Genomic DNA, 27133 nt, shown 5'->3' on the forward strand with positions numbered 1-27133 from the left:
AAGAAGAATGTAGTCTCTTTCTGGATAGCAAAACGACACCTGGGGGTTATCTCGGCATTTTCCAACGGTTACGAAGGGAACTTTGGCAACTTTCCCAAAATATATTTGACCGAAGTAGCCACGCCTGTGACCGTTGAACAGGCGTCAGCGTCGATTCGGGTCCAGCGTCCAGCGCGAGAGAACGAACGAAGAAAGATATAGTCTAACGGAGTATAGACAGAGGATCTGCTCGAGCGCTTGGGGGAACCTGTTCAACCGGTCCGGACAGTTGCCTTCTTCCCCTCTTTCCTCTCGCCTCTTTCCTCTCAGCTCACTTACAGCACTGTACCCTTTTTCCTCATCTGGCTCCGCAGAGAACGCGGCCAGCCGTTGATGCTGCAAATGCAGCTAAACCATGCCCGTACCTTTTACCAAGGAGAGAAACGACTAACCATCGACCTAAATCGGGAGGAGAATCGGCCCCGGCTTGGTTCGTCACTCAATTTAAGGACCAGGCGAACTCACGATTATCTGCAAGTGTGTCTTCAGACCATGAATCACACTCTAGAGAAAGATCCAGGCGTCGTATTTGACCCTCGTAACTCTACTCAATTCATACTTACAATTAGTATCAGAATCAGCGAAACGGATAAGAAATGCATCGAACGTTAGTCAAGACGCAGCCTTTGCTATTTCATAAAAAAAAAAATTAATCAAATGAACCGTTTTTACAGCAAAGAGTTCAATGAATAGAGAAGAGACTGAGGCTGTCTTTAATACTTTGTCTATAATGAAATCCGAAGAACGTATAACGTCGAAGAAGCTACGCTGCGCGAAACGTTGAAACAGAAAAAGAGCAAGCGGCGTTAATTAGTTACCATTGAAGCGAACTGAACACTCAACATTTATTCGAGACGAAATACGTGGAACACACCTACGTACTTCCTGAATAGAAAGAAGATCGAAGACCTTTGCTTTGGCAGTAAATCGGAAAAATAATCATTACGGAGCTGGCTACTTTGGAACTGACTTATGCCCCATCAAGCGGTAAGACCGGCATCTTAGTTGAATCTTGAGAAGAGCTACTGCTGCGAGCAACGGCACGAGGATCAAATATCTCTCGTGGAAAATGATTAACTTTTCCGTTCACCTTTTGATCTATATATGAGAAAACCGAGAAAGCTATACATATACCACGTGGGCCGAAAGCTTTCGCTTGGAATTAAGAGCTTATAAGTTTTACGAGCAAGGAGGTGAGTAGTATTAGGTACATAGAGAGGTAGCTAGATGGGTAGGTAAGTATTTTTATATGAAACACCCCGCTGACTAAAGTCAGCCGGCTTACTGGGATACAGCACGGTTTGTTTTCTATCGCATTTCCTGACCCAAGAAAGACAGCCAATTTCACCAGAATTTATGTTCACCAGAATATTTTCACTCCGGAAGACCTTTTGCTCCGACTGATTGTGAATTCATGTAGGTCACCGGCAGTCCCAGACTGTGCTGTACTGTACGGTATGCACTGTACCAACATGAGACTTACAATATTCATAAAAAACTGAGTATAGGACTGTGCCAAAATAGCCGAGAACCATTTTACGGCGATTTAAAAACTATGGAAAACCCGAATTCAGGGATTTATATCGAGTCGAAAAAATACTCTACGACCTGGGTTACAAAATTGGAATATTTCATCTACTATCCAAATTCATGCTGAAGGCAACTGTATTTCCCCCAAATCACGAAAAACAATAACGTTATAGTATCTTGGCTAGCGTAAGAAGACATGGCGCCAAACTGTGACCATCAAAACATTCTTGAAGCATTCTGTCCCCACTGTTAAAGTAATCACGAGGAAACGAGAAAACAACGATGGAACCATGAAAGTTTGACTGAAAGAAAAGGTCGCAGACTTTATCATATAGCGTGTTAAAACGACGAGATGAGAAGCAATGTCAGAAGGGTCGGGGTTCACGTGGATTCGAAGAAGGGGTCCATTCTACGAGCTCGTTTGTCTCCATGGTTTTTACCCCACTAAGAGTGACCTCTCCGCGGAATATAGACTCTCGAGTGGTCTATACGCTTTACTTCTAAGTGAACTCCCGTTTTTGGCGCAGTCTCGAGCGTGTAATACGGTGAAAAAGGTAGAATAAGAAAGAACAGTTTATATCGAACCGGGTTTCTGGGACAATATGAACGATCTCGGTGTGTATCTGCACACCTGGCTCACGTACTGCCTTGGTACAACCTGAAAACGTTAGTTATCGTCTGGCCTGACTGCGTGGTAAAAACAATCAAAGATGTCAGTCACCGTTACAGAGAAGGAATAAATCGATTGTTACCGCACGAAATAACACGTTAAATGACTTCACAAAACTATCAAGCCCTTTAATCTCCCCGCGTCTCTAAAATCCCAATTACCGATGAACCGCGTCGACTTTAAGTAAAAAAAAAATCAATGAGACCTTCCTATCTTCTAAGCAATATACTCGGAGAATCGTGGAGCTTTTGGCTAGGTAAGAAGAACGCGATAGCTCTGGTTGAAGAATATCGAATCTTGTCTGCGTTTCGCACGCCGTGAAAACACATTTGTCACATTTGTAAAGCTTCGCAGATTTCTGAGATGCGACATTTCTCAACTGTTTTGGTTTTATCGGGTCGTTATCATATAAAGTGTTCGCTACAACTAAAATCGGCTTTCACCCTTTTATACTTTCTGAAAACGAAATCAACCTTTAGCTGTGAATGAAAAGCAGGAAAAAGACGATTTTTCGAACCTTATAAAATTGGATCTAATTCGTCGAATGCGCCGACGAGTAGCGGAAGACCCTGAGACCGTTTAGCTCTGATTTCGACCGAAGATGGTTAACCTAACCGATTCGACCCCATAAAGGAAAAATATTTACCAAGGAAGCGATACAAGCTGTGAAGAAGCTGACGATATATTTTCGCCATTGAGAAAAATAATAGAGAAAGTTCGTTGCTGATAAAGTGCGGAGGAATGTTGATTCCGAATCTATTTCACAGCCTCTCTGATCTGTAAACGTTTGCCCATCGAACACCGATCAAGCGGAAGGCTTAGATCTAACTTCGTCTGTTTTTTATCTGCCCGACCCGGTTTTCCTCGCTTTGTTTCACCAACTGTATCGCACCTTCCTGTGCAGTCGAAAAATCGGTTCATTTTTCAACCGGACATAAATGAGGAAGGCACTTTCCATACACGGTATTCTCAGTCGTCTTCAAAAGAGAAAAGGTGACTTGAATTTCGAGGGATACCGAGGCTGCCAACCCTTCACACGGTTCACACTGAATATAAACTGCTTTAACTTGATCCAGACTGTAAAACAACATTAAAAATGTCTGTTGCAGGGGGAAAAACGTTTAGTAAGTTACTCGGAAGTAGGTTTACACGAATTTTATATAATATATGTGTGTGTGGATTTTATAAATATACACTTACTCGGTATATAGATGTATGTATTATAAAAGAGGTGACTTTGTAGGCATTAAAGTTTCAAGAATGTATGTATGTGTGTGGATATATATATATATATACATAAATTATAATAAATTTCAATAACTTAAACCGTTATTTAGCTTCGTTAAAAAAGTTTTAAAAACAAAAGTTGCCCGGTTAATCATTTACGAAATAAATGAACGCTAAAAAAAAAATAATAGGCCTACATTCTTTATTTCATTCCACTTCTTTGTACCCTTATTTTTTGTTCAAAGTTTTTTTTTTCGCACGACTTTTCTTTCGTACAAAAGAATTTTTTCGCAGTCAAGCGAGGCTTTTATTACCTCTCAACTCGTCGCTGGGTTAGATAATATTACTTTAAACGTTTGACAGAATTTTCTACAAAAAATCACCAAATTTCACGATCGCAAAAATTTATACGACTGATCACTCATATTGAGGTATTTTACTCATTTATTTCGTGTATGTTGGTTGGAAATTGAACGATTCAAGATTCCAAACAATTTCACACATCGCATGAATATCAATATGTACTACAATATCGTTTCAAACGCGAGGCTCAATATATTTTTTCGAATTTTTCCAGTCGACATGAAAGAAAAGAAGATTATAACTTCACGTGTATACCTATCCTGCGCCTAGAACGACCAACGATAACGATATACGCTGTAGGCAAAATAAGTTTAAATGAAAAGCGTAACTGAATTCTCTGCGGCTATGCATAATATGATTACGGATTTTTCTCGTTTAAAAAGTTGCTGCAATAGACATCAGCGTACCTGTCTGCATATATATATATATATGTATAACACGAGAACATAGAAGCAGCGTCCTTCTTGCGGTAAAACTGTTTTTTTTTTTTTTTTTTTTTTTTCCAAAAATCTTATTCAATCAAAAAAAAAACATTACGCTTAAACTTCGGCGAAAATAGATTGCTTTGAGGAAAGACACAAGATTAGGCAATATTAAGAAAGTGGTTAAAATGTGCAATTTCGTTGAAAAAAATGACTTGCTGCAGCCACGTTTTCGGCTGTTATATCGTTGCGAAGTAAAACACATTCCCGGAAGTTATTCTAGATCAACGATCGTCTATCTAAATTCATTAAGTCGATTCGTCGCAGATGAATTTGGCGAAAACCACTTTTTCACGTCAAAGAACTCACAAGGCATGCAGAGTTCCGAGGAAAAACCCAATCGAGCTCAAACTAACTGTGAACCTCATCGTCGTCGTCGTCGTCGTTAGTTTCATGCGCCGCGTACCTTACTCGTTGATCGTCAGGGTCGACGGCATTGCACAGAGAGTATCTTTGAGCAGAGAGTCGTAACAGACGTTGAAATAAAAGCTTGCAGCAGCAGCAGCAGCAGCAGCAGCAGCAGCAGCAGCGCGGGTGTAATTAAATTACTACTCCTGGAACGTAAGTAGAGCACTTGCAAGAAATGCAGCGTGACGAAAGCAATACACGGTAGCTGTCTATAATACTGCAAAAAAAAAAAAAAAAAAAAAAAAAAAAAAATACTGTGCAAAATAACACAACCGAAATACGCGTTCAGAAGTTGGTCAGTAATCCGCAACAAAGAACCGACAATGGTGATGATGCTGATGATGGTTATCGATTGGAATCATCGGAAACTTAGCTCACGACAGTTGATCCGTTGAGAAGTTTTTACAGTTTATTGTTTATAACGGGGTCTCTCGGTGGGGGCAACTCGTTCAGTCAAATGCACGCGGCGTGAAGAGAGAATTTATCCATAAATATATAATGTAACGACCGCAGCTAGTAAGCAAGTTATTACAATGGAGAAATCGAAGTAGTGCACTGCACTTCGGTCCACCGACGGTGTAGTTTCACTTGTAATAGTTGCACCAGACGTTGTTATTTGCCTTCTTTCACACTGTAAGCTAAACACACCGTTAACTGTTCATGCTTAGCAAAGCTAGTGAAGCTGGAGATTTCTGCGTAGATAGTGTAACCGATCGAATAAATCTACTTGAATTTTAACGGTAATTTTTATGTTAATTTTCATTTCATCGTGGATGAAAAACCCTTCGAGGATATTAAAGTCTAACTTCAAGGAGGGAGGGACTTATGATTTTTTGGAATCTCCAAACCTTTTATCGTCACCAGAATAAATCTTTGGGTATTGAATAATGTACAGAGTTTATATTCCCGATGAAACTACGTGGGTGGAAAAAAGAATTGACTTCAGAATTCAAGATAAGCGATCACCCCTTACAGTTGGTATTCCAAAGGATCGACGGAATGAATTATGCCTACCAAGTCAAATCTGGGAGCACTTTAACATACCCACTAGGGCCTGCAGCTGCAGCTGTCATTGTTACTAACCGACAAGAGAATCCCCTCTTCCTCATTGCAATTAGGCTGACTGAGAAATTATATACCCTCTGCATTTAACTCTGTCGAGTTAAAAAAAAAAAAAAGCATCGTATACCTGCGTCAACAAAGAACATGATATGGACCAAGACGATGAGTTGACTGGAATTTTTATGACATGATACCAGATTGTTCAAGAATGGAGTTAGATATAAAACAAAATAGAACATCAGTTTGTAAGGATTATATGGAATTGAAAGTATTTTCAAAAACGTTCCAGGATTTTGTTAAGAAAGCGTAAAAAAACAATTTCCGGGGAGACAGTATTTAAATAAAAATACTTATCTATTTATATGATACACAGCTTTGTTACACGAGTGGAGATTATCGGAATATAATACATTCCAGAAGTAATGACAAAAGGTATACACACGTACATAACGAGGGGTTAATTCATATTCGCAACTGTACGCTTCGCGCATAGCAAGAATTTTTCCTTCTTTTTCTTTTTTCATCGATGCGCTTACTCGGCAGGTATTCAAAGCGTAATATACCGCAGGAAACAATATCGCACAAATAACTGTTTCGCATAAATGTATTTGTACTTATTACACTAATGCACTACAAACAATCTACTATAACTGTACACCATAATCTGTTCTACTTCAGAAATTCTGCCTTATATACTGCATAATTATCTTGTGAAATGAATCGTCAAGGTTATTTCATTAATTGCACACGCACGAGGAGAACATGTACGAGGTATGCGGAGCAAAAATAAAATATCCACCCTATCTTAAAATTCCAGAATTAATTTTACCCCCGGGATCCGAAATCGCCTGATGCCATTATAACATCCGAGATCTGACTCAAATTCTACGTTTGTTTGAATCTATCGCTTATATTTTAGGTTATTAAGTCGAACCCCAAGATATTCGGGATCAGAAACTTGACCCGAAGCAGATGTTTCGGAGTGAAAAATGTTCTCAACGACGCTATAGGTAGGTATACGTACCTACATACTACACACACACATATATACATAAACGTAGGTACGTAAACGCGAACAGCCGGTGACCGGCAGCATATATATTACGTTCTGCAGGTCTACTTATATCCGAAGGTTTTACCTGCAGGTATCATCATGTTATATAGATACAAGAAAACCTGTATTGACGATGTCACTTTTCCCTGAAAGCACTCACGGTATTAGGGTCCACTTTACCCACGATCGTATTCCAGCCGCTAAATATATATATTACATCCATGGACTACCACTGACGTTGGCGCAGGTACGCAAAGTATGACATATGTGTTTGTGCTGTGCGTATGTATGTTGTACGCATTGGGTGTATATAGAATTTATTTACCCACGCGATACGTCATACAGGTGGGTACGCACATCCGACGTTACATATCCATATCCGCCTGTATCTATATCGACTTGGTTCAACGTCACGTAACGGGAGCGGGCAGTAAATCATCAAAGCACCTTCGTTAGGGCATAAACACGAAGTAGGTTCGACGTGTCTACAGCCAATTCCTCACCCACCGCATATAATGCATCGTGACGAAGTGAAGGACGAAAGTATCACGGAGAAAAAGTATAACTGGTCAATGTTTGTGATGACATTTTTTATATTTGGTATTAGAAACAGCAAATTAGGTAGCAAAAACAAACAGTCTTTGAACAGGTTTGCAACGTAAAAAATTTAAGATCAACCTGATGTAAATAGCAGTTATTTGGGACTGCGAAGTACGAACTGCTGCCTAGAGTATCGATGAGCTGGTTGACAACTTTGCACTTGATTGTTTGATTGATCATTTACTCGTAACAACACTGCCTCATACACACTAAGAAATGCGGTTCCTGCGAGCTTACCTGTCGCTGTTATATTGTGGTAAATTAAATAAAAAAAATAGTTACATTGAACCATAACGAAGCATCATAAGTGAAAATGAATCATGATCGATCCCCGCTGATACAAATATCGTGTACCTAGTAGCCTCGATGATTTGCTTGCAATATTAAAGAGGTCATCATGTCGCATACTTTCGACAGAACTGTAATAAAATTTACTGCAAAGTGGGAAATAAAAATGATGATTCAGAGCCTGACGCATTGATGGTTTCTAAACTAATAAAACAGCTTTATCATCGCATCTCGATAACCGACTGCATTAAAATCTTCAGTTGTCTCCGTGCGATACTAAAAGCGATCGAAACGGCACGACTAGTCGAACGGTGCTGCAGGGTAGAAAGGAGTGTTTCCTTGGTAATGAAATCGATATCGGGGCGCGATAAACTTGAAGAGAGGCGTCGCAGTACTTGGATCAAGGGTTTAATTCGAGACAATGCTTGAGCCATTTGAGACGGAAGTTGGATAGTCCTGTAGAAGATCGACGTTTCGCCTTCAATTCCTATCAATTACCTTGGCAATCGGTAACCACCTCACGAGGAATAGAGCAGGTCATCCGAGAAATTCGTAAAAATCCAATCGGACGACGACGGAAGGAAGTAACGCGGTGACAGTGAAGAAGGTCTTCTCCTCGTCCTACGCGCAGACTTTTCCAATTGCTATACGAAATAAAAGGAAGAAAAAAAAAATAGAAAAGAAGTGGGAAGCCGTCACACAAGAACCGATGTTTTCTAGTCAAAGAGCATCCTCGCTGAATTCGCAATCGCTACGTACCATCGTATACGTACAATCAGCGCCGATTATCTCGAAAAAAATTCCTCCTACCTTTTCGATGTTTCGTTACGACGCTGATAATACAAACGCAAATAACATCCACGACCAGTCGTCGACTTTCGTGCGCGCTTATTCACAGTCAGTGACATTCTAACCACTATACGTAAAGTCAAGGCTGAGTATTGTGCGCGGGGTTTATCTACGGAATTACACAGGTGTCGATCGATGAACGAAGCAGCATCGTTTATTTCAATATTTTTATAAACCTGTGTTAAAAAAAATTTCTCAACATTTTTCCGCAAGCGTGATCAGTGAAAAAGAAAAAAACAGCATAAGCGTGGAATGACTAATAATAAGCTGTAAAATGGCAGCTGGATTCAAGAGTCAAGGTGAGATTATACATTCTTGTAAATATTTATCGCGTGACTGCATATAACGAGATAATCAAGGAGGAGCAAATATTGCAATGAAACATACATATTTATTCCGCAGAAAGTTGCCTTGCAAAACCATAGATCTAATTGATATTTATCCTCCATACTGCAAAGTCCGATCTTGATGGAACGCGTAATGCACGCCCTTCGTTGCTAATCCAAGCTCGTAACTGGGACAAGTATTTGACAAGAGGGTTTACGATCGGTGTTGACGAGGAATAGAAAAATCACCGAGCTCGTGGCTGCAAAATAAACCCAATGGCCACCTGTAGCGTCACCAATGCACCAAACGCGGTGGAGCTGCAAGAGAATAGGGTCGCCGCAGTGGAAATTTCGCATCGATGACGAATCAAACGTGCCGAGGAAACCAAGAAGACGAAAGGAACAAAGCGGAACGGATGAGCAGATTGCGAACGCCATACAAATTACACGCTTTAGTGGGGGGAGAGGGAGAGAGGCTAGTAAACTATACGTTTGAACAGTAGTTGCATATCGAGGTGATCGCACGATTTCCAAGAAGCCTTCAGACCCCAGTGAATAACTGCAAATTTACAGTTACTCATCGAGGATGAAAATTTTCGTAAATTCCTCGTCATCCCACGTCATTGCACGATGTCCTTTCTCTTTGTTCTTCTGCACTCCTTGTACAGTCCCACGATTCTAATAATATATATACATATATTGAATACTCACGGTAGCGAAACTAGACTTTAATAGAATATAGTCATCATAATCGACGTTAGCTTTGAAACTTTCACATCTTGTATCAGGTTTTAATGACTTACAGAGCACGTGGAGATATTTTTTGGCGTTATTTAAACTGGAGCAGAAAGAACAGTAAGAGCTTCGTATAGAAGGTTTCTGGACAACCGATGCTGGAGATCCCAGATTTAATTCCGACGGTAGTGAAGAGACTATAAAAGGAGCGGTGCTTCTATATTTAGCACTGCAAATTACACGGTGCACTGATATTTCAGAGAGGGGGGGAGGGGGGGGGAGAGAGATATGTGTTAGACCTTGACAGAGGAATATATATATATATCATACTCGTAAGTGGAGTAGCTCAAAAGAATTGTTCTCGGTTAAAGTAGTTCTTAACATCAGGATAACTGTTGCAGAAATGGGGGTAAAAAAAACCATCGCATGTGAAAGTCCGTATAATAATAAAGGTAGGTAATAATTTGACAAATTTTATGTGCATTAAACATTTGGTTAATCATCAGTAAAAAGTGAGTCGTTAATATTCAGCTTGATTTCAGGAACTGATCGTCGAAGAAACCTAACGAACCGTCATACTGCTGATGTTCGGTTGGTACGCTCTAGTAAGCAGTGAGTAATGAAAAGCTCGTCTCGATCGATCGCTGTGACATCAGGGGTAACGACCTGTCTATCCCCTAAGTATACATGCTGTACGTAAAAAAATTGACATAATCGAAAATAATTTGTTTATACAAAATAACGTGTGATAGGATTCTATCCACCTCTTACACGGTACAATGGTGTAGTAAGATTCCCCTACGATTTAGCTAGATGAAAGACGTAATTTAAACAATCGAGTCAAGACTTCACTCCCCATATTCAGTGGGCAAAACCGGCTACACCTGTACAGTAACAGCTGCGGACCTCTTCCAAAAGTGAATTCATACCGTAGGCCACTTTGTGTAATAAGGAAATGAGCTCGATGTGCCAACGGAATACTAAACACAAGGAATAAACTGTAAAAGTTTGAGGCACACAAGTAAAAAAAAATATATACTCATACTACATATCAAACTTTGTGAAAAGATTAATAAAAAAATAAATAAATAAGTCACCTACCACTCCCGACGCAGTTTCGAATTTCAAAAAATAATCAACAGTTAACCCTGCAAAAAAAAAAAACACCCACAGCGGTGAAATGTAAAAATATTTGCAAAGGAAATATATATATTGTTTGAATATACAATTTGATAGATCAATGCTTCCCTTGGGGATGAATTTATCGAATTTTTTCTGGCAAACTGCCCGCCAGCCAGCTCACTGCTTCCTACCTTTCTGCCTTATAGCACCACGTGTCTTTTCAAAGGCAGGCGTGACCCTAATTGATTTAGCTAGCAGCAACCTGCTGCCTAAGGGCGCCGAGTTACCTGCGGCAGGTAGGGGTGTATTGGGTTACAACCGGAATTTGGGTTGCTGCACCTGCCACTCTTTTGTAGTCGCAGATCTCCGGCATATGCTCTAACGCTATAATAATAGAAATACCCGGCTCCTTGGCAAAACTTAGAAAACCTCCTTGTATCGTCTAACAATAAGACAGTCTAAGAACTCAGCGTGAATGATTAAAAATACAAACGCGGTTAGGTATATTTGAAGCCTACTAATTTATGTTACATAATACATATATTGATATTGCTTTGCATAAATTTTTGTCTCAAAGCATTCGGTGTTCGCCTCATCCGACGGTTGTAATTACTTCAAGTCGGAATGTGCCTTCCGATGTAATACCGCCGAGAGTGGCAAAATACAAGTGAAAAATTGCAGTTAAAGACATGATCTTCGTGCAACCGGCGTCTTCTTTATATGCAGTATAACGTGTACAAATTGTACCAACAAGTCGGTCCGCTGCAGCAAAGATCTTGGGGAAAAATCAAGGAGTAAACCGGCTTCTGAGATACTTCGCGTACCTAACCTGCCACATTGCATCTCGTCTCAAGCCAACTTGATCGAACGGCGCGGAAGTTCTTTTAGCGGAATCATCGCGATCCGCAACTCAGCTTCTTCTTCGCCGCTCGATTTTCTTCGGCATGAATACATAAAGCAACATTACTTGAACTTTTTCGCTCGGTAAATTTCGTGTAATTAATTTGTTCTACAACGTCTTAAAGGAGAAATCGAACGATCGTGATTAGACCAGATTGCAGGCATTGCGTACCTAATCAATTTTGTCAAACATACAAACGAATAATGAGTTTAATAATTAGATGAATTCAATGACCAGTTGAAAATTCATCCAATTTTACATATAATCTGACAAGTACAATTTTGTAGCAAATATATATATATATAACGAAATTTTTTAATGAACAAAAAAATTTTTGCTCATCTACACAACAATAACAACAACATTCCCTGCGATTTACTTGATTTGCGATATCTACTGCAGTTGATTATATTCTTGCCGTATAATTTTATTCGAAAAACTATCTTGTGCAAAAATCTCTACCGATTTTCACTACACCTTTTTTCACACAGCTCAATTTACTTTTATACTACCGCAGCATTGCGTCGCTCCGAGTTATGGACGTGGATGTACCTATATATGTGGACGACATAAGTTTGCGCAATTCGTGCGTTTCGCAATAAGGGTAAGGGTGATGTGCCTGGTAAGAGGCAAACGGGTCTCTGTCCCTTGTAAGTTGGGGTGTAGTAGTCGACGGGTGAGAGTTTCTCGTGACGTGACACTGACAGCCCAAGTGGGCGTGCCGTCATTATGCTTAGCGAACAATTTGGGCTGAGGAATTTGTCCTGATGGAATTCGGGTTACGTCACACTGTGAATAATAACCTGATCCACGCGACGGCATAGCGCAAGTTTTAATTCTGATTCACTCCCTCACACCGTTATAAGTGACAACCGTCAGCCACAACGACATGTCCGCATACAGCTTCACAGATCAATTCATTCCTCAAAATATCTGAATACGTAGTGTGTTTCTTTTCTTGCGTATCCCGCAAGATGCTCTGTACAATCTAATTTCGTTTCCAGCAGCGGTTTGTGCGCTTGAAAAATGCGGTCAAACGAAGGAACGACGAAGAGGACTAACTAAGCTTGGGGTCCAAAAAAAGGCGTACAAACTACCATGGGATATATATATATGCATTATAACGAGAGAGAAAGAAAGAGAGAGAGGAGAGTAATTAACAGCCGTAAATTGTATCTTAGTTGCACCGATGGCGCTGAAGGCGGGCAGGAAACTAGTGCAATATAATAGTAAAAAGACTGCACCGTCGTATAAAGAAAGGTTCTTCACATTTCCGTCGCCCACGCACCTTTTACTATTATACCTACATCATATCAAGCGACATTGTGTCTCTTCGTTTATCTCTTTTTCTCTCTACCCCAAAGGTGACGTCAGTGGCGGAGATTGAGTTACGCATTCAGCATTGTGTGCTTTTCAACCTGATAATGACTCAAAGTGGACTCCGTTGTTTAACAACCTGTCTCTCACCCGTTTGGCGTTGAGTTTCATATTATACACAGCTGGGCTGCTTGCAATGTGCGCCCGAGAAGAGAAGAGAAGTGAAGAGAAGAGAAGAGAAGAGAAGAGTCTCTGACGTATTGAGAAAAGATGCCCGGAACAACGAGACCCTGGATGTGTGTATACCAATAATCTGGCGGGAGGCGAAGCCTCTTCCAGGGATTTCTTTATTCTTCCTCTCAGCTCTCCTCGACTACTGATGCTGCTGCGAGATCCCGACCTGACCCCTGCATGCGGCCCACGAGGCCCACAAGACCAACCAACGATCAACCAACCCGCGGCCATGTCGAGGTCGACGACCGCTCATCGGGCATAGTTCCGTTTCCCCCTGTTTGCTTGCGGTTCGGAGGGTTCGGGAAGCCGGGAATTATGGGACTTCAGGGCCCAGGAGGTATCGCACGCTGCGTTTTCTAGTGATATTTGACCCACCGAGCGCGTGGCGTCGGGAAACAAAGACAATTGTCATGGCACTCGGACTCGTTAGACACGAAACGACGATCGGTCAGGTTCGTCGAAGACTCTGATGATAATTGAAGTCTCGAAAAGTGAGAAACGAAGGTCAGCTCGAAGCTAAGTATTCCACTGATTTATCGTACCCGTTTATTATGAGAACTCAGAATTAGCAAAAGAACTCGAGCTTTTGATAAAAATTGATTGACCGAAACTTTGGATACGTGTCCTCCTCTACTACAGGCACATATTAGTGGATTCGTCAGCAATCTTAAATTTTTACTTGAAGTTTTATTTTTACATGACATCGAGAGGTCTTTATTGTCCGAAGTAATTCAACATTGCAGCCATTATTATAACCAATATCTGACGCCAGTGATGTCATGTGAATCTGTTCCGAATTAATCGAAGGATACACGGAAAAAAATGTGTTGCAAATTTTACATCAACTGTAACAATTTTTCGCGCCAGCGATATTTCAGTAGAATCTACTGCGAAAATTGTACTAAAATCCACGACTTGGTAATAAAATTTCACTACGATTTTATCGGATTTTACTGTAAAATGCTGCTGGTACAATAATTAATATTCTTTCTTCTGCTAATATTAATTACAAGCCTTAAAAATTTTCAACCATCGTTTTCAAATAAATGAAAATAATTGTGACAAAATCTTGAAATAAGAATTGAACATAGAAGCCACGTCAATTGAAAATAGCGAATCATCCGATTTTTCTCTGCTTAGTCAGCACGCCGATTTTCCGACGTTTCCAGACAGACATTTCCCAGTATTCCCGGTCTATCGCGGGGTGAAATTGGCGAAAACGAAAGCAAAAAATGAAATAGAGCTAGAAAAAAAAAGGGGGCAAGCGTCTCAATCGGTAAAGAATGAGCGCCAGGTCGACTGTCGGAGGGACATTTAACTCAAACGAGAAGCGCTCGCTCAGAGCTCCGGTAACAAACAGTAGTTACGGTGAAACTTTGCGAACCTGCTACAGTTCGGCAGCGCCAAGTAAAAGTGTATAGTTGCAAAGTTCCGAGGAAGAGGAAGTACGATTAGCCCCGTCGCTATCACGTACAAAAAACTGAATACCTAAAGATGAAATTTTTTGCATACTACAATTTCCTTTTTCTAATCGTCAAGGGGGAATGGTCATTGGTATTTTAAATCCTAAATCTCGACCTGATGTTGCATTAGTTTCGTTCACCATCTCAAATTCACGGGGAAATTTGTTTATGTCTCGTAACAATTTTCTGTTTACAATCGATATTTTCCGACTTAAGTCATAGATTCAAGATTGCACCCGAAGCTACTGCAGAATCTGGTTAAAATTCTGAATATAGACTACCAAAGACCCTCACCCCTCCCAAAAAAAAAAAAATTATAAAATTCCAATTGCATCGGAAAATTTCAACCTCGAATGTACATTCCGACTGTGCTAATTAGCTGAACGTTGCAGTTATCTAGCCTTAGCGTTAGTGAGTAGTTCGGACTTTCACGTGATTATCATCAATGGCAACTCGTCGTCTTCTTGACGGAGATGTACTTCGCTGGTACTACGATCAGGGTTCTCTGCGGTTCGCGCCTACATCGACTTTCATCTCTGCGGATCGTTGTTTTTCACGATGGTTCGTCTGCTCCGCGTACGTCACGTGCGTATACCTACGTTACAAACGCGGGTCGCCTTGAATCAATTCGTACCGTACGCACTTTCCGTTCCGCTTCGTTCGTTCGTACGTCGAATGGTAACTGGGACACGCCTCGAGGGGACCATCGGCGTAAGCTTGCTTTCACGTCTTGACTCTAAGACCTTGCTTGAATCCTCCGAGTCGAAGAAGAACCGAATCTTTATCAGCATGATATTCTGCCCACCAAACGTTGTATGCATTTAAACGCAATTTTTGCTCCTCACTTTTCAAGAGATGATACCATGCGTAGATTGCGGTTCCAAGAATTTATCGATAACACAGTGTTCTTTATCAAACAGTTGATGACCGTTCTTTCAAAATACATATGGTATACATGAAGTTCAATGTTATGAAAGTGGTGATTTGTCAGATATGATTAGACTTCCATATTCGTGTTTACTTGTAGAAAACAGTTTCAGATCCTTGAATAGCCTAATTGTTCGGAAAACTAGACTCCGTTAATGAAATAAAGTCGAGCTAAATGTTCAAACTGACGCCGTTATACTTCCATACGTCTTTAAGATAGCATTAAACAAATTCAAGTTAAACGGTAACAATTTTTGACTAACTGAGAACTGATACTTTAAAAGATAAGGCATACCGAAGGTGATCAATTGTGACTAAACAAAAATTACACACCGTGAGTTTCTTTTCTTCCTTCATGGTAGGAAAGATGACTGTCCTTTGGAAACTTTGAAACTATAACGGGCGTCAAAATAAGACAGAAATGGCTGAAAAGACCGCAACTGTTTACTACTAAAGAAACACTGAATAGAAAGACTCGTCGCCAAGCCTGAAGGCAACAACCCAAGTCAACCGTTAACCCTGTGTTTCTGTCTTCCCGTTGAAACAGAACGAACGAGCAGTTCTACGAACAAAGGTATTCAAGACGTTGCTCCCTGTGGAAATAACGAACCGAGAATCAATAATCGATAATCGATCGACCAAACTCTCGGTTCGTCAAACGGCTACCTAAAGTTTCTCAAGAATCTAGCTGCTGCAAATACAACGATTATAAACCATTTAAATAATTACGATGATGCGATGAAACGGTATTTATACAGTTTTAATCAGCGAAATAATTTTTTCGAAATCAATAAGTCAAAATCCGAATTTCTGTATTGCGAATGCATGGATTACGGGGTTGAAATTATATTCAAAGTTTTTTTAAATTTATACATCAAAAGACCAGATCACCGGTCCAAAATATTATCGATTTAACAATCGATGAGAATGCTGATTCGTATGGAACGCCAATTGGTTACAAGAAAATTACAGACTTATATTAAAACAAATTTGAGAAAACGTTTATTCTGTGGCAAATGATAACTGATAGATTTTCAATGCAGTTGCAATAATATGAGTAAAATACCATATGAACGACGATGCACCAAAAAGATTCATTTGTACGAAAGATGTCGCATTGACAAATAAATATTTCGCGTCTATGCCTATTCCATGGAAACGGTTACGCAATTATTGTTGCGGTACTGCAGGTATAAAGTTGCGCAATTTGAAAGGTATACTGTGTACATATATATATATATATATATATATATATATATATACATACATACATATATCCACGTACAGTGGTAAACCTGAAGTAACGGCAATTCCCGCCGATGCGTGTATGTGTCTTATACCTCTGCCAGTGGAATAACAACATTTTACACACACACACACACACACACACACACACTATACGGATACAGCACCTTGAGACTTAGCGTAGTAAAATTGATTTGTGTAAAATTTTTCTTATCCATACATAAGTACTCTGTGAATGAAACAGCAATGTTGTGCTGATAAAAATCTACTAGTGATCAACGTAATACCGGTACTATAGTGATTTTTACTTATAATTTTCTCGACCCACATACGACACGGTTTCGAATTACTAAGCAAGTCTATCCCACCGAGGCTCGAGGTCCTCTCTGTCATTGCGGCGAACCTTTCGTAGAAGAGACTATAGTCGTCTACCTGTGGTATAAAGCTATGTGGTAACGCATACCAAAACGTACTGCAGTTCAATCTGATGATATTAACTTTCGTTCCACGGATCGGGATACACGAGAATATCACGACTTCGATAGATCCGTGACGACTCTATAGGTCTTCACTTCGTTCGATCCTCCGATAGCTGTGCAAGTCACGAAGGTTTTATTTATTATAACTAGATTTCAACCAAAATCACCGCGTGACTACATACATCAGCTACTGCGTTTCGCCTATTGACACTTGCATTTGCAGTGAATTCAATTACCTTTTAAAACCTCTGTCGTAATATGTTATTGAGTAAGGTACAAATATGAATTGTGATACAAAGATATCTTGTATAACTTAATAAACTTTATTAATGAAATAATAATAGTGGTAACAAAATTCTGTGCCCTGATTCCTGATACCTTTTGCTTTGCCGACATCTTGCCAGCACAAAGTTGAAATTTTTCTACATTTCGCCGGCTACCAACAAAGATTCATCGCCTCGTGCTGCACGTCAAAGGTTACGATCTACCATACACGTGACAAAGTATTGCAAATTAGTCAGACGCGATACGGGAAAGAAACAAGGCTTATTAAAAAAATTTAAAACGATGAATTATTTTTGAAAATGTAATGCGTGTACTCGTGTACAGAAATACCACTTCACACGGCGTATAGATTACCTGCTGTATCTGTCTTTTGAGCCCGTTACGTGCCACCTACATTATACCAAACTCGATTAAACTTTAGCAGCGTTGATGACCGTCGTTGCATTGCCAATTTGCCGGTTTAACGGTTCAATTGCACGATAAGTACTTAATTAGGACGAATTATCGTCACTCCTTTTTTATTTTCCTCTGGCATGCCGCACGTAGAAACGAACAAGGCTGCTCCCGGCAAACGATGATACTTCCGATTAATACTGATTAGCAATTGAACCGAGCGTCACGCAATCGAATAGCGAACGCCGATGCGATCAAAGTGAGACGTGATGCAAAGCAAAGATAGGACTGGAAATAAAATCAAAAATCAGGCTATTGACGCAATTTTCCAAAACTCGAAATGCACAGTTATAAAAAAATGATGAAATAAATATTAATAATTATCCTCCAGATTGCGCTGTACGAATTTTTGTTTTTACCTGAGATAGAAATAAACGCAAATCACGGCGTGAAAAGTGTAGAAGTAACGGTAACCGTTAACCTGGACTCAATTCAAACAACACATTGTTCATAATACTAATGTACAGTTTCTTGAGAAATTTCTCATCGTTCCTCATAATCATGGTCGTTCTTTTTCTCGCCGTTGATCACCACGACAAAAATCGATCACCATCCTCCGTAGTTCCATTAAAAATTTATAGCTCGATCAATCTTTGCTTTATTATACCATGAAGCACGACGCATGGGCAAAGCTCGTCCATTCAACGCGTAACGGTTCGATGCCCACCACCCAGTATTAAATGTATGAAAATTGAACCGGAATTAGCTGTACTTAGACGCTGTGTGTACATGTACGATGAGTAAACACCGAGAGCTTTGAAAGCGTTACTGCCACTGTAAAATGAGCAGAATCGATAATAATTTCGTGAAAACTCAGCTGGTGTTGCTGGTTTTATAAATTTGATCCTTCTTCTAACGACGTGAATATGTACGTATATATGTTACATACATATACAATTTATACATGTATGCATGATCATGACGGCTAACACAGTCAGTTATACCTGCGTGCTAATAATCTTTGATAATATTACTACGTAGGCACTGACATTTCAATTAGGAACGCTGACCGATGCTGTTTTCGTCGTCGATACGACGCGACGCGACGATCGTGTCGACGGACTCACTCGAGCCGAGGCTTAACAATGGAATAGATTGTACAGATACCTATATTATAGTGAAAACATATTTCTATAATAAATATGTATTTTGCACAAAATTTCACCCAGTCGTCATGTTTTGACATAATAATTATGACAACGAGACTTGAAAAACTGGAAAATAGACCTCGAGATGAAGTTGTTCATTAAAATTCATAGACTCTTTAGCGCGTGTCACTGCACGATTGAAAAGTATAGAATATAATATTCGTTTACTGACTGTTAACCTTCAATAAAACTACTGTTTTTTTGTTAAAAACGTTACACTAATGTTAAAAACTTGAGAATCCGATAAGAGAAAATATTTTTTCAACCTACAGCGATTACATTCATCACTCGATAAAATTCCAGTTTTAATTTAAATACTATACATACATCAAATATTTCAAAGCAATCGAAGCATTTTATAATTTCTAACAATCCAAAAGACTATTTTAATATTTCATTCTTTCGCGAGTCTTCAAATAAGCAGTGTAAATCTGAAAATTTTGTTGAGCAGAACCCGAAGATCATGTAACCGCTTTTAACAACTAACGAAACAATTATTTTTTACACATCGTAAGGCAGTAGAATATTGACTGTCCATAACGCAAGAATACTTTTCAAACCGTGGGAACAGAAATTGTCAGGTTTGCCAATTAATGTTTATAATCTACCATTTGCGAAACAAGAGCAAAGAAAAAAAAGAAAAACGCAACATGAAGAAAGGAAAATAAGAAGAAACAAGGCAAAAGCCTATGTAGTGGTTTGTTGTTATCAACTAGGCAAGCAGTAAACACATAAAGTATAGTATAACAACAGCAAGAGTAAAAAGTTTCAACGCACTTATAAGCATAACATGGAAAGGCGGCCGAATAGTTAACACAGCGTGTGAGAGAATTTATATTTACAGGTTGTTGTGTTACCCTTTTGTCAAATTGTTAGCATATTTTTTGCCTTTCTTCCCTCTTTTTAGAGAGAGCTCTGCCGCCGGTGAAAAGACTAGGCGTCCTCAACTCTGACCTCTGACCAAATACTGTTTAGATATAGTATTTATAGGTACAATAGGTGCCCGGTGAAAGGGAAAGTATGAAATTCTGTTGACCCTTGAATCGACAAATTTTTTCCGCCAATGGAAAAGTGACATGAAAGTAACGAAGCGATGTCATGAAAAGTCTCCAAGCAATTTGTGACATTGTCCAAATATCGGTGACAATTTTGAAATTTCTCAAAAAATTAGTTAGACTTTAATTTACAGTTGGTGAAAAGTAGAATTATTTCACTTATTATTAATGATTTCAATGCAATTTAAAATCGTGATTTCGATTTCGATCGATCCATTCGATATAAAACATGGCAAAAAATATCTTGTTTATAATAATCCAAGGATTATATATCAGAAAATGAAATATATAGTGAATTTGAAAAATTTGTTCAATTGGTGTAATCAATGTTAGAGGGGTAATTATTTCCACTATTTCGTGAAAAAAAATTAAGAGAAAAAGAAAACATTGATTCGCAACGTTACTTCCTACCTCTCGAAACTTGGCTATTCCTACGAAAATAAAAAAAATAAATAAATAATTAAGAAACAATAATGTTATTCCTCGTGCCATTAGTTTAAAATTGTTTTGCATCAGCATAGACAAAACATTTATCTAGTAGATTGTAATAACTATAGTTGTGAGCACAATTTCCTTCTTTTCGTTTTGATTTCTTCATTACGATTACGAACGCAAATCCCAAGACTTTCTAATACGACGTCTTGTACGTTGCGACGCAAAACGAACTATCTTATACATACATGTTTTAAAGCTGCGGGACTATTTTTCCCTCGGCTATAAATGGACTCGTCGATCGGTATACATACCTCTATATAGTCGATGCATATCAGACACACATTTTCCAAATATTATGGTGTAACGAGACGTTTGAGTAAGGTCACCTCAAGCGACAAAGTTAACGCGCAAAAAAATTTACGCCGAATCTTTGCAACTCACAATTATAATCGTGACCAAATTTTAATCGTCTTTGTATCCCGATATTTCGATATTTGAGTAGCTGCGCCGAGCATAATTAACAGCAAAAGTCGACAGAAATTATACGCAATTAATCGGAATAAAACGGAATTCAGTAATCGGGGCATCGGAAATTGACTCGATGGATCTTTCAATTGCCGCTGAAGGTGTGATAGAATAATCGCGTTATCAAGAAGATATCGTTACGTGTCATTGGTACATGTAGTTGTCATTACGCGGTGCCGGTTGATTAGAGAATTTTTTTATTAGCGTAAGCCGAGGAGTATTTGTATCGTTCGTTTCGTCACTTCCCGAAGTGATGCGCTATTGTTTTTACAATCGAAGAAGATCGATCAGTCAATTAATGTTCGATAGAAATTTTACGCTAATCTAGAAGTGATTTTAGTAAGAAAAAAGCGCGCTCAGTCGCGATTAGAAAAAACAAATCACATTACAGCACGATTCGACGAAGCAAAATACCGTTGAAACTAATTAGTGAAGAAAGGAAAAAAAAGAAAACGAACGGCGAAGAATTGTTGAAACAAAGAGCGCGCAAATTTGAAAAGTGTATAAAAAGTAACCTATTTTCACAAAAGTTCATTACATACGTTTACGCACAGAAATCGCAGTACCCATGCGAAAAAGATTAGCACTTTTAAATTATCGATTAAAAATTCAACCAAAACGTTCAAACCAATCATGTTACACGCTATAAATATATCTTTTATAATCACGTATAAAAATCGCACCTTGAATCGAAGCGCACAGAAATGCGAGGCAGGTCCAAAGAATGATGTTCATCGAGGTAGATTTACCCAGAAGGCTCGTCATCGTCGTCATCGTTATTGTGCACTGATCACAAAAATTAAGAAAAACCACTTAAATTATACGAGCGTGTGTATGTAAAACAAAAAAAAACTATCACCAAACACGTCCAGACACTTGCTGAGGGGGAGGGCGGCAGCGGTTGAGGGGCCGTAAATTGGCGTCGATATAAGAAACAACCGGCAGGAGGATTCTAACGTAAAAACGCAGGTGGTAAACAACAACCGTCGGGAACGCTGAGGATCGACCAGATAGTCCGGCGCGCGAAGACCGTCTGACGCGCCGAAGGCTTTCATACCGTTTCGTCGAACATCGGGCGGGCCCGAGATTGCCCGAACCCGATCTTGCGATAATGGGCGTTTGATACTGCACACCCTGCTAGAGCCGAAGATAGCCAAGATACGGGACGGACGGCTTGCGTCACGCCGGTGCCCGGCCTGACAGCCCTTGTTGCGCCTTTCTTTCCCTGAATTCAGCCCCTCTGGCCCTTGAGATGTCTTCTTTTGGATGATTTTTGGTAGTTGGTGGATGCCTTGGCTTAGGGGAAGTTTAACACTAGATTATGACGATTTTATAATTTTATTTGAAAAGTTTTACTTTATGTTACATTTTTTTGTAAGCAGTGATGTAGTGAGTTTGAGAATGATGAATAGAGGGGTGATTTAATGTAGTTTATTCTTGTTTTATTAGACTGGTTTTACAATTTCATTTTTAAATTTATAATTCATCTCATATTTTACATCTGTAGTTCTAGTGTTAATGGGTGGGAGTGAAAAACTAGAATGACCGGTTGATGGAAGGAATGAAATATTAAATTTTCAGAGACGTGAATATTTAATTCGTAGATTCATTAAAACTTAAAAAGTCTAAAGATTAAACAATTGAAAGTATAGAATGTCGAAGTACATAGACTTCGGAACATAGATCTGCAAAATCTAGAATTTGTAAACGACTTTGGGCGGACGTAGAAATGTAGAAGTTTGAAAATGTCACCTGGAATTTCGAAGTCTATATAAGTTTACGGAATGTAGAATGGTAGAGTGCTAGAAAAATATAACGATTAAACTCGTTATATTTTTATTCACTCTGGTGATTCTATATTTGGCTTTCGGAACTTTGACCTTTCTGCAATATGTCGACTTGCTACACTAAAGTTCTATAAAATAGATTTTCGCGTTTTTTGAAAATTGGACCTTGTTGTCTTTCTACATATTTACCCCCACCTGGCGAATTTACATTATCGAAACGAATTCTGTCGATCCTATATTTTGGCATTCTATATCCTGACCTTTTTGTTGTTTTACTTCTGTAACTTCAGCTTGCCACATTTTTGAATTCTATAAATTACATATCCGCTTCTTTAAAAATTCAATATTATGGCCCATCTTTTTTTTTTTTGCTCTTTCTATGCTCCCCCCCCCCCCCCCCCCCCTCCTTCACGTACGAAACACAATCCTGGAAAAATGATTCGCTACACACAAATAAATTTTGAAACTACTAAAAAATTCAATGAGAGGGAATAATAAATTTCATTCAACTGCGAGAAACTTCGCATTTTTTACTTATAAAGCTTGAATTTGCTGAATAAAATTTAATTTTTTCAACAAAGCATAAATTTGTCACTGATTTTTGTCACTTTCATTAGATCCAGGTAAACTGTGGTTCCCTGTAGAAAACCATTTTTTGGTGAGCAAGATAACATTTTTTACTCTCGGCCAACTTACGTAATGGAGGATATGCGACTGGTCGGACAGGTTTTTAATAGAACAATTTTTTTTCATCTCTTACGAGAATTTCATGGATTTCGTTACTTTGGTAGATTGAATAAATTCGAACTAGTTGGATGGTCGGTTGGTCATCACTTGCTTCATAGAATAAATATTATTTCACTGAATCAGCTCGTTCATTTTTTAGATCCAAAAATGTTGGCAAAAAATCGATACTTTTTATTAATTTTATTACTCTGTAGTCTCTCTTTTCAAAGTGATTGAAAATCTACTGTAGATAGTCTGGCTTCACTCTACATTGGTTCATTTTATTCGAACGACTACTTTGTACAAACAAAATTTTTCTAACACATCGGTATCGTCCAATGTTCAATCTTAGAACATCGCGCAGGTTTTCATCGCAATGAACAAATGGCAATATTAAAGTGACTAGTGAAATAAAGAAAACTGTTCTGATAATTCTGCTGAAAATGAACTTGAACTTTGAAAATAGAATCGAACGAATCTATCGTAGATTTTGAACCATTGTACAGCGATTTTTTACAATTCCAGTATATTCTAACTGACGAATATAATAATTTCATGAATACTCATTTCACGACTATCTCGTAATGAAATTAATAAAAATATGCAATTATTGGCAAAAGAACTTCCTTAAACAAAATATTTCCAACTAACAATGACGCTAAGGTAGTTAGATAATCGTAAAAAATTGGAATTATGTCGCCTGTTTCGATCGCAATTTTTTCTACTACCTCCCATTCCTGTGTGCAGCTTTTCCCGCAAAATCTTCAATAATTTGAATATGATTCCGAGTTTCAATCTAGCGAGTAAAGCTTCTCCTCGTTTCTTTTTCTCTCATTTTTAGTCCACGGGCGTGGCATCGAGTCGAGGAAAAACGAAAAGAATCTTCCCTCAAAATTATTTACAACGAATCCTACCGTCGTTAGGTTTCGTCGTTAAGATATCTTTCCGCAAATATGTCGTCGTATATGTGGGGGCTGGTATATTTAAATTGTTGTTGCATCTAAGGGCGAAGGGAATACGCGGCTTCCTTCGCTCGAGGCATACTATATATATCGGGGATTAGATTCAAAAACTTACCAGACTCGCGGGATAACGAGAAAAATATGCTTTTCTGCCTTACGTGGATGCAATACGAAAAATGCCATTATTTTTGCAGACGATATCTTACGTCGTTGCTGTGAGACGAGCGCTGCTTGATTAAATTGATAATAATAATATCACACCCACGTAGCTTGGATGCGTAAAGTGGAAGTATTTAATTTAAGAATCAGTGTAATAAATCAAACAAGGTGAAGTTTTTTCACCTTTTTCACGCTTTGATCAAGCAGAAAATTAAAAACCTAAGATGGTAAAGAGCTCAGTTTTCTTTTACGATAAACGATGTTTCATCTCTGTCTTACGATAATATCGCTAGAAAATTTCTACCACACAAATCCAAAAATTTCTACTGCAGAAAATAGACTTCGCTACTATACAAAAGTTTCAGCATACCTCACTAATCACGGGAATTAAGAGTCAGATGGTAGTGGACTTCGAATTCGAAATTTGCGTGAGATGAATTTTGTTTAAAAATATATGTTACGTTGATATTATAGTGATATATATTTCACTGGATAGTGTAATCAATAAACACTGTGCATACTAATCCTGCTACGGACAATGGTGAAGAGTTTAATTTGAAACTAATGAAACGCTCTCTGGAAACATTCAGCAATAAAAGAATGCAAGTGTGGCTTCCATGACTGATGGAAATTTCAGGATTACAGGATGAATTGCTTTTGACGTTATTAATTTTTGATAATACATATCATATTTCTCCCCTCCCACTCGAATGCAGCCTGTTGTAGTTGTAGGTACGGCTAAAATCAGAAATACCAATACGCGCATATAATTCCTTTCAGCAAGAACCACGAAGGCATTTGAACAGCCGAACCGTATAATTCTCGTCGCTAACAAATTGTACTCTTGTCGGGTTTTATCAAATTCCCAGTCGACGTTTCCGACAGTTAAAATCGACAGCGCGTAATTCTGCGTAGAACTGCATAGGTACACACGTTGAGCCTATAAAATAGCAAAAGTACGGATGGGCGTAGCATCACATGCCAGGAACAGAAACTCCCGTTCAAAAGCTGGAATGCTTTCGTGCCGGATACCCGAAGCTCCGCTTTAACCCTTCGTAGCCCTCAATGTATACTCGGAGCCCAACTTTTCGCCCACGATATATTTGACATGAAAACGCGCACTCGTCCCTGACGGACTATTGACTTCCGGTTGATAAAGATTTTACTCTACATTAAAAAAATTCACGAAATGGAAGATTTTTCCAACGACCAAGGTCAATAGCCTTGAATTTCATTGTAAAGCAATCACGTCGCTGCTAATTTGAACTGACATTCTGACATTGATTACTATCGAAGAATCACGGTGATGACGCGGTTCAACATACGTCGATGTGGTTTTAATTCAACATTTGAGCTTTGCTAACTACCTGCCTTGTCGTGGCAGTGACATTTGACGGTTTCGATACTTTTTGGCCAGACTGTACGCCGGACGTTACTACATCTATAAGCTTCATTGCAATTCGTTTATTCCGCAGCAGCGATGGACGGGCTGTTCGGCATACCGTATTCATTAAAACCTGTAGGTATTATACGTACATATGTGTATAAAAATAGATAAATGTTATTTGTGTTCTACACAGCTCAGCCTTCAATTACCGCTGAATTACGTGATGTTTATTTTCACCGCAATTCGTGCCAACCGTAAAATAGGATTTATATATCGTCAAATAAGCGGTACAATGAACGTCGACGTCGCGGACTGCAGTGATGACGGGAAAAAATCAGCCTCGGTTGTCGACGCATTTTATGCCTGCAGTACGAAGCGAAGGGGTTTCAAAAACCCTTGCGACGTCAGTGTGGGTACACAAATCTTTTTGGCTTCTTTAAATTACAGCTCGCGTTGCAGCCCAACAACAAATCAGCTGCACGATACGCGCCGAATTGTTTATCGGAGAAGTCAATGGACCAGATTGTTTGTTTGTGAACTCTTACAAGTGACGAGACCTGATTGATACTCTCGTCTTGTCGTACGATGTTTTTCTTCTCATGGAGTTGATTGCCTCGCGTGTACAACGACGAACCTCCGTATAAACGTGTAAGAAAAGCAAAGCTCTCGAAGGGCTACAATTGACCGAGAGGAAGGATATTCCGCGCTTTTGCACATTTGGTTACTTCACTCGATTTCATACATCCGCGGTGTGAGGTGGTAAAAAATATTTTTCAGCCCCGATCGGGGTGGCCGCTGGCGCATCGGTTTGCGACATGAGACAATGTAATTATTCGTATTTCATTTTGTTAGTTAATTGCCGACATCCGCGGGGGTTTTAATTTGTGGTT

The 27133-nt window shown here is 39.1% G+C and overlaps 1 protein-coding gene across 8 annotated transcripts in view; it reads right to left on the reverse strand.

Annotated features, from left to right (window-relative positions):
- The window catches only part of LOC124408561 (fasciclin-3), a 233954-nt gene extending 211702 nt beyond the window's left edge, over nucleotides 1-22252 (reverse strand). For all 8 annotated transcript variants that reach the window (XM_046885583.1, XM_046885581.1, XM_046885580.1 and 5 more), the window contains exon 1: nucleotides 21906-22252. In XM_046885583.1, the coding sequence (XP_046741539.1) occupies nucleotides 21906-21996 (91 nt within the window). In that variant the 5' untranslated portion in view covers nucleotides 21997-22252. The remainder of the gene's footprint in view (nucleotides 1-21905) is intronic.
- Between the last annotated feature and the right edge of the window lie 4881 nt (nucleotides 22253-27133).

Source organism: Diprion similis, chromosome 8 (assembly GCF_021155765.1).
Source record: "Diprion similis isolate iyDipSimi1 chromosome 8, iyDipSimi1.1, whole genome shotgun sequence".
NCBI lineage: Eukaryota > Metazoa > Arthropoda > Insecta > Hymenoptera > Diprionidae > Diprion > Diprion similis.